Genomic DNA, 14,718 nt, shown 5'->3' with positions numbered 1-14,718 from the left:
CACGTGGGAAGAGGGCTCCCTCCCAGGCCTTCTGAACGACGTTAGCCAGGGACTCGGGCGCCCGGATCCTCCGAGTCACAGGGCAGGCACACAGGGCTTACCTGCTAACCTCAGACTTGGGTCGCTGCCTTGTCCCAGCGGTGAGGCCTGGCGGGGTTCTGGCCAGACTGTCCCCTGGGCTCCCGGGGGGCGGGGCTGGGCGGCGCTGGGCGGGGACAAGACAGGGGGCGGGGCCGGGGCCAAGATTCCACGGAGACAGTGGCAGTGCCGCTAGCCGCGGCGCGCGGATTCGGACCCGGACATACCCCGGTGCGGCGGCCTCAGGTGAGCAAAACTAGGGGCCTGGGGTTTGCTTTCCACTTTCCCCAACTTTTTGCTTGGCCCCTCCCTCTGGAAAGGCCCCGGGAGGCGGGAGCTGGGTCCTCCTTTTTCCTGGGGCCGGAGTGTGGACGCGCGGGGAGGCGGGACCCCAAAGTGCCGGGGACCGGGCCCCGAGCAACTTCCAGCGACATGAGACTTTTGGAGTGTGTCTCCAAGTTTCTGCCTCCGTAGGCTCCCCAGCATGGATTGATGCCCTCCAGAGTCTCGGGGTCTGAGCACGTCCCCATCTCTCATTACGCCTCCCCTTCCCTCCCCGCCGGGGCCCGCGGGGGCTCAGGGATGACCTTTCTGGGGCTGGAGCCTGGGCGCCAGCTCTGGCCTGGGGTGAGCTGGTCATTTCTCCACTTTGGGGCTGAGGAAAGGGCTCCACACTCAGAGACAAGAGGGGAACGGGCCTCGCATCCTCCCAGGACATTCCCCGGGCTGTGCCGATAAGTGCCCAGCGTTGGGTCCTCGTGGAGCCCCTTCCTGTGTGGCCTGTGACCCCAGCAGGTCCCTCTGCCTTCCCTGGCCGCATTTTCCCTCTGTGAACACCAGGCTTTGGACGCGGTAGACTCTGGGGCTCCGTGTTAGGCCCTCGGCTTTCAGCGTTCCTGCTGGAGGTAGGGATGGGGTGTCCTGCTTTGAGTTTCGGGGGTGTGGATGGGGAGTGAGTAGGGTAACAAAGCCTCCTTTCTGGGACCTCGGCTACGGGTTCCAGCGCGGGAGCTGTTCAAAAACCAGACTGGGGCAGTGAGGAAGCACCACTGGGCAGTGAGGTCCTAACCGTCCTCTCCTGCGGCTCCGGGCACCTGGGCCGGGGCCCCGTTTCCTCCCACCCTCCTTTCTGTAGGGGCCACACGTAGCCCGGCTACTCCTGTCTAGTCCAGATCCAGACTAGCAGTCGGGAGGAGCTTAAACCGGGCGGCCGGGACCCTGGGGCAGCCTGAGGTGCAGGGGCGGTGCTGCTCCGGCCGGGACACGGGCCACTAAGGCCTCGGGCGGAGGAGGCCTCAAAGGAGGCCAGGCGGCGGGAAAGGGGGATGATTCATCCCGAGGAGCTCGAATTGGAAACGCTGCAACCTGGGGGAACAGCCTTGCCCAGGCCGGCGGCAGAGCCAGGAGGGGAGCTCACCCTGCAAGACCCGGCGCCCGGCACCTGCAGCCCCCTGTCTCCCTGTAGCCCGGCCGCTGGATGAGGGGGAGGCCTTTTCTTCGCGGAGTTTAAAGAAATCCTGGGCAAAGTCTGCCACTGGTTTTGGTGAGAGCGGTCTTCTCGGAGTCTAGCTCAAGTCTCTCTTGCTGCAGCTTCAGGGCTGACTGAAGAGATCTGGAAGGAGGGGGCGGGCAGGAAGAGGCTGGAATCCTCGACACCCCCTCCTTCCTCCGCTGCGGTACAGGAAGCGCAGCAGGGGGGAGGTGGGGCCCGCGAGCGACCCCAGCGGACCCGGGCGGCTGAGTGTCCCCTCCCTCCTTTACCACCGTATAGCCACGTGCGGGGGTGAGGTCGAGCTCCGGCGGGACCCCTGGAGACGCCGCTGCCGGGGGCCCCACACCTCCCGAGCCCCGGGACCCGCAAGCTGGCGAAGAGGGCGCAGGCGGCCGGAGCCCCGCAGCCCAGGATGCGCCAGGGAGCAGCCCGCGCCCCCCTCCTTCGTCTCCGCCCGCAGGCCCGGCCAACTCTGGCTTCTGCCGCTCGTCCCTGGCTCGGAGCTCCGCTGCGGAAAACCCGAGCCGGGGAGGCTCCCCGCCTCGCAGCCCGGGAAAATCCGGGGGTGGCCGCCAGGGATCTCCAAGCGTCCTGGAGGCAGCCCCATCTTCCCTCCCGGATTTGGGCCCCCTACCTGGAGCTCCGACCCTAGGCCCGTCGGTTCAGTCCCTGCCTCCCACCTTCTTTCCGCAGAGCACCCAGACGACGGCGAGATGACAGCCGGGAGCCCCGGAGACTGCGGGGAGGTGCGGAGGAGCCCCGAGGGCCGCGTCTCCCGCCTGGGCCGCCGCCTGGGCCGCCGCCGGCGCCCGCGCTCCCCGCCCGAGCCTCTGCGGGTGCGGGCGCGGCTGCGGCTGCGCTCGCCGTCGGGGGCGTTCGCGGCGCTGGGGGCGCTCGTGGTACTGGTGGGCATGGGTATCGCCGTAGCGGGCTACTGGCCGCACCGCGCCGGAGTCCCGGGGTCCCGGGCTGCAAACGCCAGCGCGCCCCACCTCAGCGAGCTGCGGCGCGAGGGTCGCGGCGCCGGCCGGGCCCATGGTCCGCACGAGCGGCTGCGGCTTCTTGGGCCCGTGGTTATGGGCGTCGGCCTGTTCGTGTTCATCTGCGCCAACACACTGCTCTACGAGAACCGCGATTTAGAGACGCGACGGCTTCGCCAAGGGGTGCTGCGGGCTCAGGCGCTCGGGCCCCCCGACGGCTCGGGCTGGGACTGCGCCCTCCTCCCCAGCCCCGGCCCTAGGACTCCCCGAGCCATAGGCTGCGTGGAGCCAGAAAGCTGGGACCTGTCTCCGCGTCGGGGTACCTCACCCGTCCCGTCAGTGCGGAGCCTGCGTTCGGAGCCTGCTAATCCTCGCTTGGGGTTACCTGCCCTGCTCAACGGTTACCCGCTGAAGGGTCCAGGGCTGCACCCACCCTGGGGTCCCCGGACCCAGACTGGCCATGTGATTATCACCGTACAGCCTTCTGGTTCCTGCATTGAACATTCCAAGTCTCTGGATCTGGGCCTTGGGGACCTCCTTCTTGGGGCCCCAGCAGCTCGAGACTGTGCTCACCGAAGCTGGCCAAGACTGGACCGCCTCAGTCTGGGGGGCTATGCCAAATTGGGAGGAGGAGGGGACTTGGGGGCCCGGGTCAGAGTTGCAGGGGACAGCCTGCTATGAGGCTGCAGCACGGACCATAACAGGACTAGGAGTCCCAACGTCCAGTAGATGCTTCGGTCACATCCCAGACTGGGGATGGATGCTCTGGCCCCAGCAGCTGCTAAGGCATCCTGACTTGCACATTGGCAGAGAAATGCCAACTGCTCAAGGGTTCAATAAGCTGGAGAGAATGTGTTTTAATGTGGAATCTGGAGACCAGCATGACTCGGCCTCAGGAATTCTTTCAGCCTCCAAAAGTGGCCTTAGCCCTGGACAGGTACCAGAGGGAGCTGGAGGTCCAGGCCAGGGTGACTGGGAGATGTACCTGGTGTCTTGGCAAATCCAAAGTGGTGGGCAAGGGACCCTAAGACTTGGAAGGTAGGTTGTGATGTTACAGCCTGGGACAGGCTCCCTCCAAGATGGCACTAGTGATGGGGTTTTGGTCTCTGGGAAGATGGGCAACGGGGCAGAATTGAGACACAGTGGAGTAGAATTGAGACCCTCCACTGCCATCTGGGATGGGGACCGAGCCTTGAACTCCCACCACCTCAAACCCTTTCTTCTCTCAACCATGCAGGATACATCCCACTAGGGCTACACTACTGCCAATGCCTTCATACTGAGAGTCTGGCCCCTCCCCAGACTTGTCTAAGAAGCCCCTTTCTCTCCTTAGGCCACGACAGCTCCCTCCAGTTGGCAAAAAGCATTTGCCAGTTCTCAGAAATCCTTTTATATGTTGAAGCTGCATTTTGGTCAGTGTGGATAGCTTTAGAAAAGGGCTTGGATTTGGGTCTCCCTGACCCATGTTTAATTTTTCCTAAGTTGCCAGTAGGGAAACAGAACTTTAAAAGTTGATCAGTCTTCACAGAGTCAGTCTTTTTTTTTTTTAATTTATTGAAAAATGCAATACAAGAAGCAAGACCAAACATACATCTAAACACTACCACCACTTTTACTACAAAAGGCCAAAACAGCAGACCTAATTACCTTCTATTTAATCTAAGAATTTTGCCAATTTGATTCTGCTGCCACAGTTCGTATTTTATCAAGAAATGTAAACAACTACATGATATGATTCATAATTTTTAAAAAAATTTACAAAGCTCCTTCATTTTTGTCACCAAAATAAAACATTTGAGAGAGATTTGTAAAACCAACCAGCCTGGGGCTGAGATCCTGGGCAGATACTTCCCACGAGCATTCCTTGGTGTTGGTCAGGCTATTGCTCTGGCTCCATGTCCCAAAGTGGGCTGTTGCCCCCTCACCCTCAGCTGCCCTGCAGAACACACGGTGGGGTCTGAGGGGTGGGCAAAGATTACCTGGCAGGTCCCTGTAGCCAGGCTCTGTGGGCCCTCAGCTTATAAATTCAGGTCCTGCTTTGTGGGTGGGTAGGTGGCAGAGACCTCATGTGGCTTGGAGGAAATCTTTATTTCTTAAGTGAAATAAAAATAAAATTGCAGCAAGAGTTGTTACTGTGGTGTGTCTGAGTCACTTTAGGGAAACTGCTGCCAAGTTTTTGACCCTGGAAACGAATTCTTCTCCCCTCTTCACCATTTCCACCTAGAAAGTCTTTTTCTTCACACACATGCACACGCACAATTGCAGGAAGAAAAAAAAATCCAAACAATTGCCAAATCCCAAGATCTGTAACCAGCGAGGGAGGAAAGGGAAAGAGGCTTGGAAGGACACCCCTCATGTTGGCTTGTCCAAATCATGGCTTCTCAGTGCTGGAAGTGCATTAGAGATCTCTGGGTCCAATTTATAGACAAGGAAGCAGGGAGAAGTGTAGTGAATTGGTGACAGATTGAGGGGAAGTTCGGGCCCCCTGATTTGTGGCCCTGTGCTGTGAAAGCTGTCACACTGACCTGGATGGCACGGAATAGACAGTGTGCCAGGTTCCTGACGCACAGGCTGCGCCTCTTCCAGTCCCCATCTTCATTCCACAGTTTGCAGCTCTGTGAGCTCCAGCAGTTGTTCCAGCAGGACAGCTGGCCACTGGCAAGGGAGCTTACATCATATGCCTGCCACCGCCAGGGGCAACAAAGCCCAGGCTTGGGCACCACCCTAGAGCCCCTTTGTGCCACACCCCATGCCCCCAGGCTGTGAGCCATCCCTGAGACAGGGCACTCTCCTTCCCCCAAGGCTGTCACACATCCCACCTGAGCTCTTCCTGTCCCTACCAGAGGAACTACCTGTTGGTTAGTAACCAAGTACTAAGAGAAAAACGCACAAACCCAAAACCAGTTCAAACCAACAAGTTTGTCTAAACAAAGCTCAGTCAGTAGAGGGTCTGGACACAGGCTGCTGGCTCCTGCTGCTGCGAGCGGGGCTAACAGACTTCTCTCCTGCTCCCTGTCCTGGAGCCGCCAGCGACTGCCTGCTGACTGTGACCCACTCAGGAAGCTTGCTTTCTGTCCTAGAATTAGGATTCTAAGGACTTCCAGGCAGATACGTTTGTGGGAAGCAAGCTGGAAGATTAGAGAAGCCCTACTGAATAAAAATGCCCCCAAATCTTTACCAGGAATAGTGGAACTGGGGACATCAATCCTCATTTTCAAAACCAAAAGAAAAAAAAATTAAATCCAAACCCACCACAAAAATCAAGCCACAAAAACTGACAGACCTCAGACGGCAACTGGGAATGGGCAGAGCTGATGCTTGTGCCCCTTATCAAGTGGGGTTCTGTGGGAAGGGTGACCCCTAAAAGCCAATTCCCTTGCTCCAAAAGGGTATCTGCAGGCAGGCGCTGGTCAAGAGGAGAAGGGCCAAAGACCATAATCACCTCCTCTCTGAGTCACTTTCCTTATCAACCCAGGATTAAAGAGAGAGGCCCAGGGGTGGTCTCCTGGAAATACTTCCTAGCAGGACCTGACTGAGGTAAACCCCACCATTCCCCTGTGTGAAGCACACATTCCCAGAACTAGAAAACCTTTTTAAAAAATCCTGTTAACTTTCTTTGTCCAAATCACCACTAAAAATGTGCCATCAGTGCTTTTGGCCAAAAGTGCCTATTCCGTGAGTTTTGGTCTCCTGAGATGGGAGGTGGGAGGAGAACTTAGCAGAGCCACTGCTTCTGATGAGGTAAAAGGGGAGGGAGGGCAGGAAGGTGAAGGCCACAGATATGTTCAAACATTCACAGTATCAGATACATCTGAAGCAATGTCTTACATCTTTGATCTAAAGAAGCTCCAAAAAGAAAGAACAGGAGGGAGGAAAGAAAAACAATACTATATTCTTAGCAGAGGTCTCTGTCTCACCAAAACCACCCTCAGCAAAGGGACAGACAGGGACATTTTCCTGGGGTCTGTGGATCAGGGCAGCTGCCCTGCCTGACGTTCTGGTAAAGTCACATCATTGGCTCTGAGAAAGGGCTGGTTTATGAAGTTTCTGCTGTCATCTAAAGGGTATAAAACTAGGGGAGGAGCAGGGAAGCCCCATTAAGCTGGCTTTGGCCCCCAACACAGCTGACAGAGTCCCTGGAGGATTTCCCGAAGAATGCTGTGGACCCTGTCAGTATAAATGGAGAGAGGCTGGGCTGAAGGGGTTACAAACCACCCCATAAAAAAACCAAAAAGCTCTTTAAAAACAGTCCATAGAGTGAGTGAAAAGTTGAGAATTCTGGTATCACAATATAGAAAAAGGTATTCAAAAGGATCAATGATATCTAGAAGACTCTCTTGGTATAAACTCCACATAGAAAATGAAATTGATTTTCTGGTGGTTCAGAGTCATCTTAAAATTCTGAAGTCTGACTATTGCAGGTTAGCGTCTTTACCATTCCACTGGTTTCCTCTCAGATGGGAGATGGGCAGGGAGTGGGGTGGGAGGATAGGATAGTTCCTAGAGAAAAGAAAGAAGCAAAGTTTTAAAATCCTGCAAAGGAGCCTGCTACCCAGTCCCAGTGCCAAGTTCTTTGCAGCTACAAGGGACAATCAGGGCCTGAGTGGTTTCACAGGGCCCTGTTCTACATGGTGATTCTACTTTGGGGCATGAATTTGTCTGGAGCCCTGGCTCCCAAAAGCAGATACTCTGCTTCCACTCTCTAGTCTGGCCCCAGAGCTTCAGCCGTTTCTTCTCTGTCCCCCAGTCCCCTCATTTCCCCTCAGCTGGTCTTGCTTTTCTTGGTTTTGTTCTCTTCCTCTGGCCCTCCCAGGTCTCACTCAGAGACCTGACAGCAGAGAGCAGAGCAGCAGGGGGAAGAGCAGGGGGAGATGAGGCGGAAAAGCAGGAGGATGCATGAAGATTCAGGAGGTGGGTGAGGTTTAATCCACACTTGGGGTATCTCTTCCAACCCATCACGCTGGCACTGCTGAGGGCAGGAGGAGCTTTAGGTGGAGCCATACTTAATAACCTCCCATATCACCCTCCCCTGCCTTTATTTTATCAAGTCCCAGGGTGGACACCTCTGGGCGATGGCTCCACCCAAAAAGAACTGCCCATACCTGAGCTCAGTCCTCAGAGATTTCGGTCTCCTGATGGACAACCACCTTGGTCACTGACATGTCTGGGTGCTGCTCCTTTGCCTCCTTGATGGCCTGTACGAGGACCTGAGAAAGACAGAAACATGCTCATCAGGCAGACAGCGGCCTGGCTGGTGAAGGAAGGCAGGGGTCACAGGACACCATTTCTCTGGCAAATTCAATCTTTCTGTCTGTGGTACCAGGGCAGCATTTAAGCTAAGCCAAGGTGATGATGACTTTACCCACCCCGTGCTGCACAGGGGAGGCTCCTGGACTGAAAACAGAGACAGGGAAAGGTTAGAGCTGTCTGCAAGGAATCAGAGAGGGACTTCAGGAGTGACAGCCTGGGTGGCTCTGGGAGGATTCACTCAAGAAAGTGAGTCTAAAGGACAAAGCAAAGTGTGTGTTCAGCGTAGGGTAACTAGGAAGCTCGGGACGGGAGGGAAAATAACGAAGCACACTATGAAAAGCAAGAGATGTCTTTGGCTAAAGTAGAGAGAAGAAAGGAAGGGAGAGTAGGAGGGCTGGTCCGTGACATGCCACACACTGGCCTAAGTACATTACTTATTATTATTTATTTGATCTTCACAACAAATCAGTGAATTAGGGTACTGTCATTATTTCCATTTGTAGGCGAGGAAACCGAGGTTCAGTGGTTAAATAAAGTACTTAACATTTCACAGCTAGTAAGCAATGCAACGGGGATTTTTCACTTAGTCTCTCAGACTTTCCTCGTTACCACACTGTCTTAGTTTCGGCAGGAAGAGGAAGGGGACGGAGACCCTGTTTTAACATCTGGAGGAGTTTTGATCATTTTAGAAAAGCTGAAGGGAGCAGAGGGAAAGTCAAAGAAGAGTAATGATACCACTGCTCCCCTTGAGCTGCAAGTCTCTGAGCCTCACGCTCAGAGCACCCCAAGGTAGACGAGCATAGCCTTTGGAGGCAGGTGGCAATGGGATTCTCAGAGTCAGGTCCCCCATCAAAAAGGACTCGAGCTAGATTCTGACCAGTTAGCTGTTGACCCTGGCTCTTAAGACTACCTGTAGGAGGGACGGGAGGAAGGGAAAGCTCTGTTTTGGATTCTTGACTCCATGAAAGCCATTCTTGGAATCGCTACCTCTATAGGCCCCTGCACATCCTCCCTCATCCTGTTTGCCCAGCCTGTCTGCTCATGCTTCAAGGCCCAGCCCAAGCCCTCTCTTTGGTCACTCTGGCCTAACACCTCTCTCTCTGACAGCCTGAACCTCACTACTTCTCCTTCTTAAAGTGCTCCCCTCCCCATCCAAAGTGCACCACGTCTTATCCCTTCTGTATGTCCCTTGTACCCTGGAGACTGAGGGGCACTGGAGCATCTCTCTGAGCTATCAAGTGTGCTTGTCCCTTTGTCACAATAACCCTGAAAGAAACCTATAATTATCTTTATTTTACAGATGGTGATACTATAGCTCAGAGAAGTAAAAAAAACTTGCTCAAGGGCATACAACCAGTAAGTTGCACAGTCAGGATTCAATCCAGGTCTGTCTCACTCCGAAGCCAAAACACCTTCCCATCCCGCGGCTCTGGCCACCCAGCACAGACCGAGCACATGGCAGGGGCCCAAATCACAGCAGACGAGTAGGTGGGTGCAGGCTGGTAACGCAGCAGGATCCCTGGAGCTGGGGCAAACAGGCTGCGAAGCTCCCACTTGAGCTTCTGCAGCCTTGTTGCTGCGACCCTGGGCCTAGTGTTCTCAACTGTAAGTCTCAACTCTGCTACCAAGGGAACCGCCAGCACTGCAGCTCAGGCCTTTTTTTTTTTTTTTTTAAGGCACTCAGCACATCAGCATAAAGGCCACAGAACTATTGCTCCAGCGTTCCTGTCAATGATTCCAGAAGCATTTGCATGCAGTCTCTTCCACCCCCTCTTCTCTGCAGCTTTACTGTTCTAACCTCACCCAGCAGAGAATTGGGAACATTAATCCTGACCTTATTATTTGCTAATTGCTTGAAGCACACAATTAGCACCTAATTAACATAAAAGTACAGAATTTTAGCACTCAGAAGGGCCCATAAATTATCTAGATCAACCTATTCTCTTTTAGGAGAGGAAAAAAAAATTGGAGGTAAGTGATTTGCCCAAGGTCATACAGCAAGTTAGTGATAGACCCAGGACAGAAAGCTAGTTCCAAGTCTCCTGATTTCCAGTCCATGACACTATGTCCCCACTAGCCGGCCCGGCAGCTGTGACAGCCCTCTGCAGATAGAGGCCACACCCTGGTTTGATACACTGTCTCCAGCACAGGTTTAGGTACACGATAGCTCCTGAATAGCAACAGCTCCGTTTACTTGGCGCCCACCACATGCCACATGACATACATTCGTATCTCACTTGATTCTCACAACCACCTTGAAGGAAGATGCTGTTTTACAGATGAGGAAACAGAGGCCTAGGGAATTAGAGCTAGAACACGGTAAGAACTAGGATTTGAACACAAGTCTTTTGAGTCTAAAGAGCTTGTTCTTTCTGTCACGCTTCTCTGCTTCCCCAATCTGCGGCCCTCATTCTGCAGGCCTCTGAGGTCTAATTCCCTTGGTCCTTCTTTTCAATTAAAAGCTAGAGTAGCCAAAGGGGCTCTTTGGAGAAAAAGCTGTTGTCTTTTGCATGCCAACTCTGACATCCATCAGTGGTCCTGCCTCGGAACCCCTCCCATGCCCAGAATCTCCTTGGCATTCCCACCTGATCGTGGTCAATATCGGCATCTCCTGTGATCACAATTCTCTTCTCAATTCGGGTCTCTGAAATCCCACCTTTCACAGTCTGAAAACAAACGGAGGTGATCATATGAGAAAGAAAGAAAGAAAGAAAGGAAAAACCTCAAAACTGCAAAACAATAGAAAGAAATTATTCAGAAAACTATAGTACAAATTTTAATCTGCTGCTGGGTACTGCATAGGACAGCTTTCTCATGCAGCTGTTCGAAATCCTGATTGGACCCACTAAAATAAGCACACCTCTGTTCCCTTGTATTGCTAAAATCTTTAAACAGAAAATCATCATTCTCTATTTATTTCCTTTTTCCTTTTTCTTTCTCCCAAACACCACAGAATTTCAGTGAGTAAACAAAACAGGTGTATCTTTTTGCTCTTTTCATGTATATTTTGATTACTTTCAAGAGAAAAAAAATCAGAATATGGTCAAAAACGTCATGCAGCTTGAAATTAGGCTCTTTATTTTAAAACATTTTCATATTACTAATGTCAAAAGATTCTCAAATAATCCCCTCAGGGTGGGAAGGTTTCCCTACTTGACAGATGAGGAAAACCAAGGCCTAGACGCGTTAAGTAACTGGTTTCTAGTCACCTATGTGTTGACGATGCAGCTTGGTCAGGAATCTAGATCTTCTACTTATAAGAAAATGTATTTTCCTCTAGTGTTACAGCAAACACGGACTGTCCTGATTTTCTGAAAGTAGTTTCAGTTTTAGATACTTTGTCCCTCTTGCTCCTGTAAACAATATTCTAATAATTCCAACATTTCAGCATCCAAACTACCATTCTCATGGCCTTGATCCTGGACATGATCAGGATAAAAATAAAAATTCCTCGTCAGACCTTGAGTTCTGATTTTTGGCTTGGAAAATATGGTTGCTTAATAATAATAACACCTGCCCTTAAATTGACTTTTTAAACTCACCTCCATAGCCAGGTACGGGACTCACTGACCAGAGAGAAAGACCCTTGTGTAAAGAGAACAATCACATGGGACCTCATGGGACCACTCGGTAGGCAGGGATGCTCAAGGTCTCCCTGGGTTATGGGGAAAGAACCAGGGCCTTCCCACCCCGGACACTGGGAATAATTTGGCTCAGTAGGGATGGGGCTGAAACCCCTTTCTTATGGACCAAGGTGCTTCTTGGAGAGAGGCAGCAAGCTGGGCATGCCACTGGACCCCGGAAGGAATTTCTAGCTCTCTATTACCTTGGTAATTTGAGTTGTGGTGGTGCTGCTGGTGGTCTCGGATGTGATGGTCTGAGCTGTCAGCAAGACTCCTGGGTCCAAGTCCCCATTGCTGTCGTCAGTCTACAGAAGGAAACACAACTCGTCATCATGCTTCTCAGGAAGCCCCGTGGGCAAACGGTGCAGGTGCACCCTTGCTCTGCAGCTGTACATTCTAAAGCAAAAACCCGATCCCTTACAATAATCTATTATTTAATAAATTAAATTCCCTGGGAATAAGGCTTGTTTTAGAAAGTTGGACAGGTCCAGTTTCCTCAGCATTGGGTCAGTGACAGGAGTGGATCAGAAAAAGGAGGCAGGAGTGAAGCCACAGGTCAACAAGAGTGACTACACGCATGTATGCAGCATTTTATGTCCACAAATGGCTTTTAAAACATTATCTTTTCTGATGCTTACACAAGCCCTGTGAATATAAATAGCAAAGGCAGAAATGTATTAGCACACCCAGGTAAGACTCAGGCTCAGAGAAAGTGAATGATTTGCCCAAGGACTCAATCCTAATACTCTGCAAATATTCCCTTTGCATAAAAATGGAGCTCTTTATACACCACCCAAAGCAGGAAGGAAAGTTATAAACCCCTGATTGCTAAAGCATGGGTAGGTTCTGAATCATAGGGTAGAACTTTTCAGAAAGAACCAGGAAAGGTCCTTGCTGGGGCTTAAAGGGTCAAGGAATCTTGGGCTATCTGCTTTGAAGCTCAAGTTGGGAGACTGGAGCACAAGAAGTAGAAAATGTCCCTTTAAGGCAAAGTGGGAAGAAATAAAATGTCTCAATGACATTTCTGACAACAAAACTATTATTGAAATGGATCCTCCCTATTATAGGAGGGGTTGAAAAGTATGTAAAATGTCAGGCTACACAACTAATCTATATAGAGAACAAGGCTGGGCTACTTGGTGTTCCTCCGGAGCTCACGGTACTATGAATAAAATAAACATACTATGATCAGGCTAAGAAATGACATTAGCAAAAAGGAAGAGAGGTGGTTGGCAGGGGCCAAACTCAGCCCGACAAACAGTTATCAGCAACTGTCTGGTTAGCAGACTCAGAGCTGCTGATAATCCCCTCACCAAGATGGAAACATGAGACAAGGAGGATGGAGGCTGCCTACAGCAACATATTTTTCAGATAGTGATGACCTAAAATATCTGGTACTGATATTGCACACTACCTCCGAGGGGGATTTAGAGAACTGCAATTATTTCATAAAGGGTCCTGCAGCAAGCAATGTGTTAGGTTACTATCTTTCTCTGCCTCTTTATGTTAGTCACTTGTATGACAGGCAGAGGCCTCCATCCTTTTCATAAGCAGGACCACATTTCATTTAGCCAAACTTTTTAGATACTGGGAGGAGGACAGAAGGAGGAGAAGAGTCCCTGGCTGAGTTCCCTTCCAGGTAGGAATCTGGACAAAACAAAGAGTGGGAACATGATTGTGCCACCTGGGTCTTTCACATGTGCCACCATCATACCAGGTATATTACTGGCTAGTTCACGAACACTTTTCTCAGCCCAGACCCACTTATCTACCTTAGATTCAGACTCAACTAATGTTTACTGCACTCCTACTACATGCCAAGCACATAATGGAACTGTTATCTTAATCACACCTCTCAATATCTAAAGTACATACTATTATTAGACTCACTGAAGAGTCAGGAAAACTGAGGTCCAGAAAGGTTAAAGAATTTGTCAAGGTTCTATGCTAATAAGCGTATGAACTAGGATTCAGGGCAAGAAACTTCTTGCCTGAAGACTGGGTTTGGGTCCCAGCTCAGACAGCAACTACCCGTGGGACCCTGGGCAAGTCATTCTGACTCCTCTGAGCTTTCATTTTCTCATTTATAACAAGCGATCCTGTAATAGTGTTGCTGTGAAGATCTAGAGATTTCAGAAATAAAAATACTTTATGAGTTATTATTAAGAAGTTGTGTGCCAGGAAGGCTAAATCTTTCTGAAGAGCTCCTCCTCTACTAAACCTGAAATTCTGGCTTCCTCTCCTCCCACCCACCCCTTTATTCCTCCTTTTTTGTCTCTGAGGAAAGTGGAACAGGAAGAAGACATTGTTATGATTTCCAACTTACACTCTTACCAATGTTTCTTCAAACTGGTACTGTGGATTTCACAGTTGCTTATAAACTTAAACAGCCCTTTATCCTATGACCCAGCAATTCCACTCTTAGGTGTTTACCCAAGATAAGTGAAAACATATGTCCACAGAAAGGCTTGCATGAATGTTTATAGCAGCTTCATTCATATTTGCCCCAAACTGGAATCAACTCAACTGTCCATCAACAAATAAAAGGATAAACACACTGTGGTATATTTATACAATGGAATACAACTCAACAATAAAAAACAGTGAACTATGGGTTCAAATAACATGGATGAATCTGAAAAACACCTTCAGACCCAAAAGTGTACGACCGTATACTTCCATTTATATGAAGGCCAAGAACAGGCAAAACTAAGCTATGGTGATAGAAAACAGTGCAGTGGCTGCCTAGAGGGGTAGGGATGGACTGGAAAAGGCTATGAAGAAAGTTTCAAGAGTCATGGAAATGGTCTGTATCCTAAGTGTGTCTTGGTTACACAGGTAGGTACATTTGTCAAAACCAATCAAATTGAAGCTTAAAATCTGTGCATGTCACTGCATGTAAATGTGCACTCAAGCACACATACTTGTACACATATGCAAGCAATAAAACCCTAATTCTGGCCCCCCACCTCCTCTCACTATGTCCCAAAGTGTGGGAATTATGGACGGATTAAAAACAGGGTTCTGGGTTAACTTGTCTGGCAAAATAGTAAAAACAGAAGTAGAAATAGTTATAGTAAATAAACAATGACAGCAGACAATAATTATCTGGTGCTTATTACGTGCTAGGCACTTTTTCCTACATATTATTTATACCATATGGCACCGTGCTTTTTCATTTACCAATTTATCACATAGATATTTCCATTAGAAGCTTGTTTAAATAACCATAAGGAATTACCTTAATTGGATGCACTATAATGCACTTAACCTGTTCCCTACTGATGGACATTTA

General features: G+C 50.6%; 3 protein-coding genes across 38 annotated transcripts in view; 1 reads left to right on the top strand and 2 right to left on the bottom strand.

Moving 5' to 3' along the window:
- The window catches only part of LOC106728527, a 37,549-nt gene extending 37,316 nt beyond the window's left edge, over window positions 1-233 (bottom strand). For 8 of the 11 annotated variants that reach the window (XR_004325457.1, XR_004325454.1, XR_004325453.1 and 5 more), the window contains exon 1: window positions 102-222. The gene's annotated coding sequence lies outside the window, so the exon portion shown is untranslated. Of the gene's footprint in view, window positions 1-101 lie in introns of all 11 variants that reach the window. The other 3 variants (XR_004325460.1, XR_004325459.1, XM_032495712.1) reach the window with 3 other exon arrangements.
- TMEM200B (transmembrane protein 200B) lies at window positions 217-4,676 on the top strand. Of its 7 annotated transcripts, none has more exons than XM_032495706.1 (3): window positions 218-324; window positions 874-983; window positions 2,264-4,675. In XM_032495706.1, exon 3 carries the CDS (start codon window positions 2,284-2,286, stop codon window positions 3,229-3,231), a length of 948 nt encoding a protein of 315 aa, XP_032351597.1. In that variant the 5' UTR covers window positions 218-324; window positions 874-983; window positions 2,264-2,283; the 3' UTR covers window positions 3,232-4,675. The 7 variants fall into 7 exon arrangements, with proteins under 7 accessions (XP_032351596.1, XP_032351597.1, XP_032351594.1 ...); XM_032495707.1 differs by having other exon boundaries at window positions 248-324; window positions 871-983; XM_032495708.1 differs by having other exon boundaries at window positions 249-324; window positions 919-983.
- Window positions 4,087-14,718, bottom strand: part of EPB41 (erythrocyte membrane protein band 4.1) — a 169,265-nt gene continuing 158,633 nt past the window's right edge. For all 20 annotated transcript variants that reach the window (XM_032495675.1, XM_032495670.1, XM_032495669.1 and 17 more), the window contains 4 exons: window positions 11,627-11,728; window positions 10,386-10,466; window positions 7,653-7,757; window positions 4,087-7,050 (listed from right to left, as the gene is read on the bottom strand). In XM_032495675.1, the coding sequence (XP_032351566.1) occupies window positions 7,659-7,757; window positions 10,386-10,466; window positions 11,627-11,728 (282 nt within the window). In that variant the 3' untranslated portion in view covers window positions 4,087-7,050; window positions 7,653-7,658. The remainder of the gene's footprint in view (window positions 7,051-7,652; window positions 7,758-10,385; window positions 10,467-11,626; window positions 11,729-14,718) is intronic.

The sequence above is a fragment of the Camelus ferus genome, chromosome 13 (assembly GCF_009834535.1).
Source record: "Camelus ferus isolate YT-003-E chromosome 13, BCGSAC_Cfer_1.0, whole genome shotgun sequence".
Classification (NCBI taxonomy): Eukaryota; Metazoa; Chordata; class Mammalia; order Artiodactyla; family Camelidae; genus Camelus; species Camelus ferus.
The sequence above is the reverse complement of the archived record's forward strand: the minus strand, read 5'-3'. Positions and strand labels throughout refer to the sequence as shown.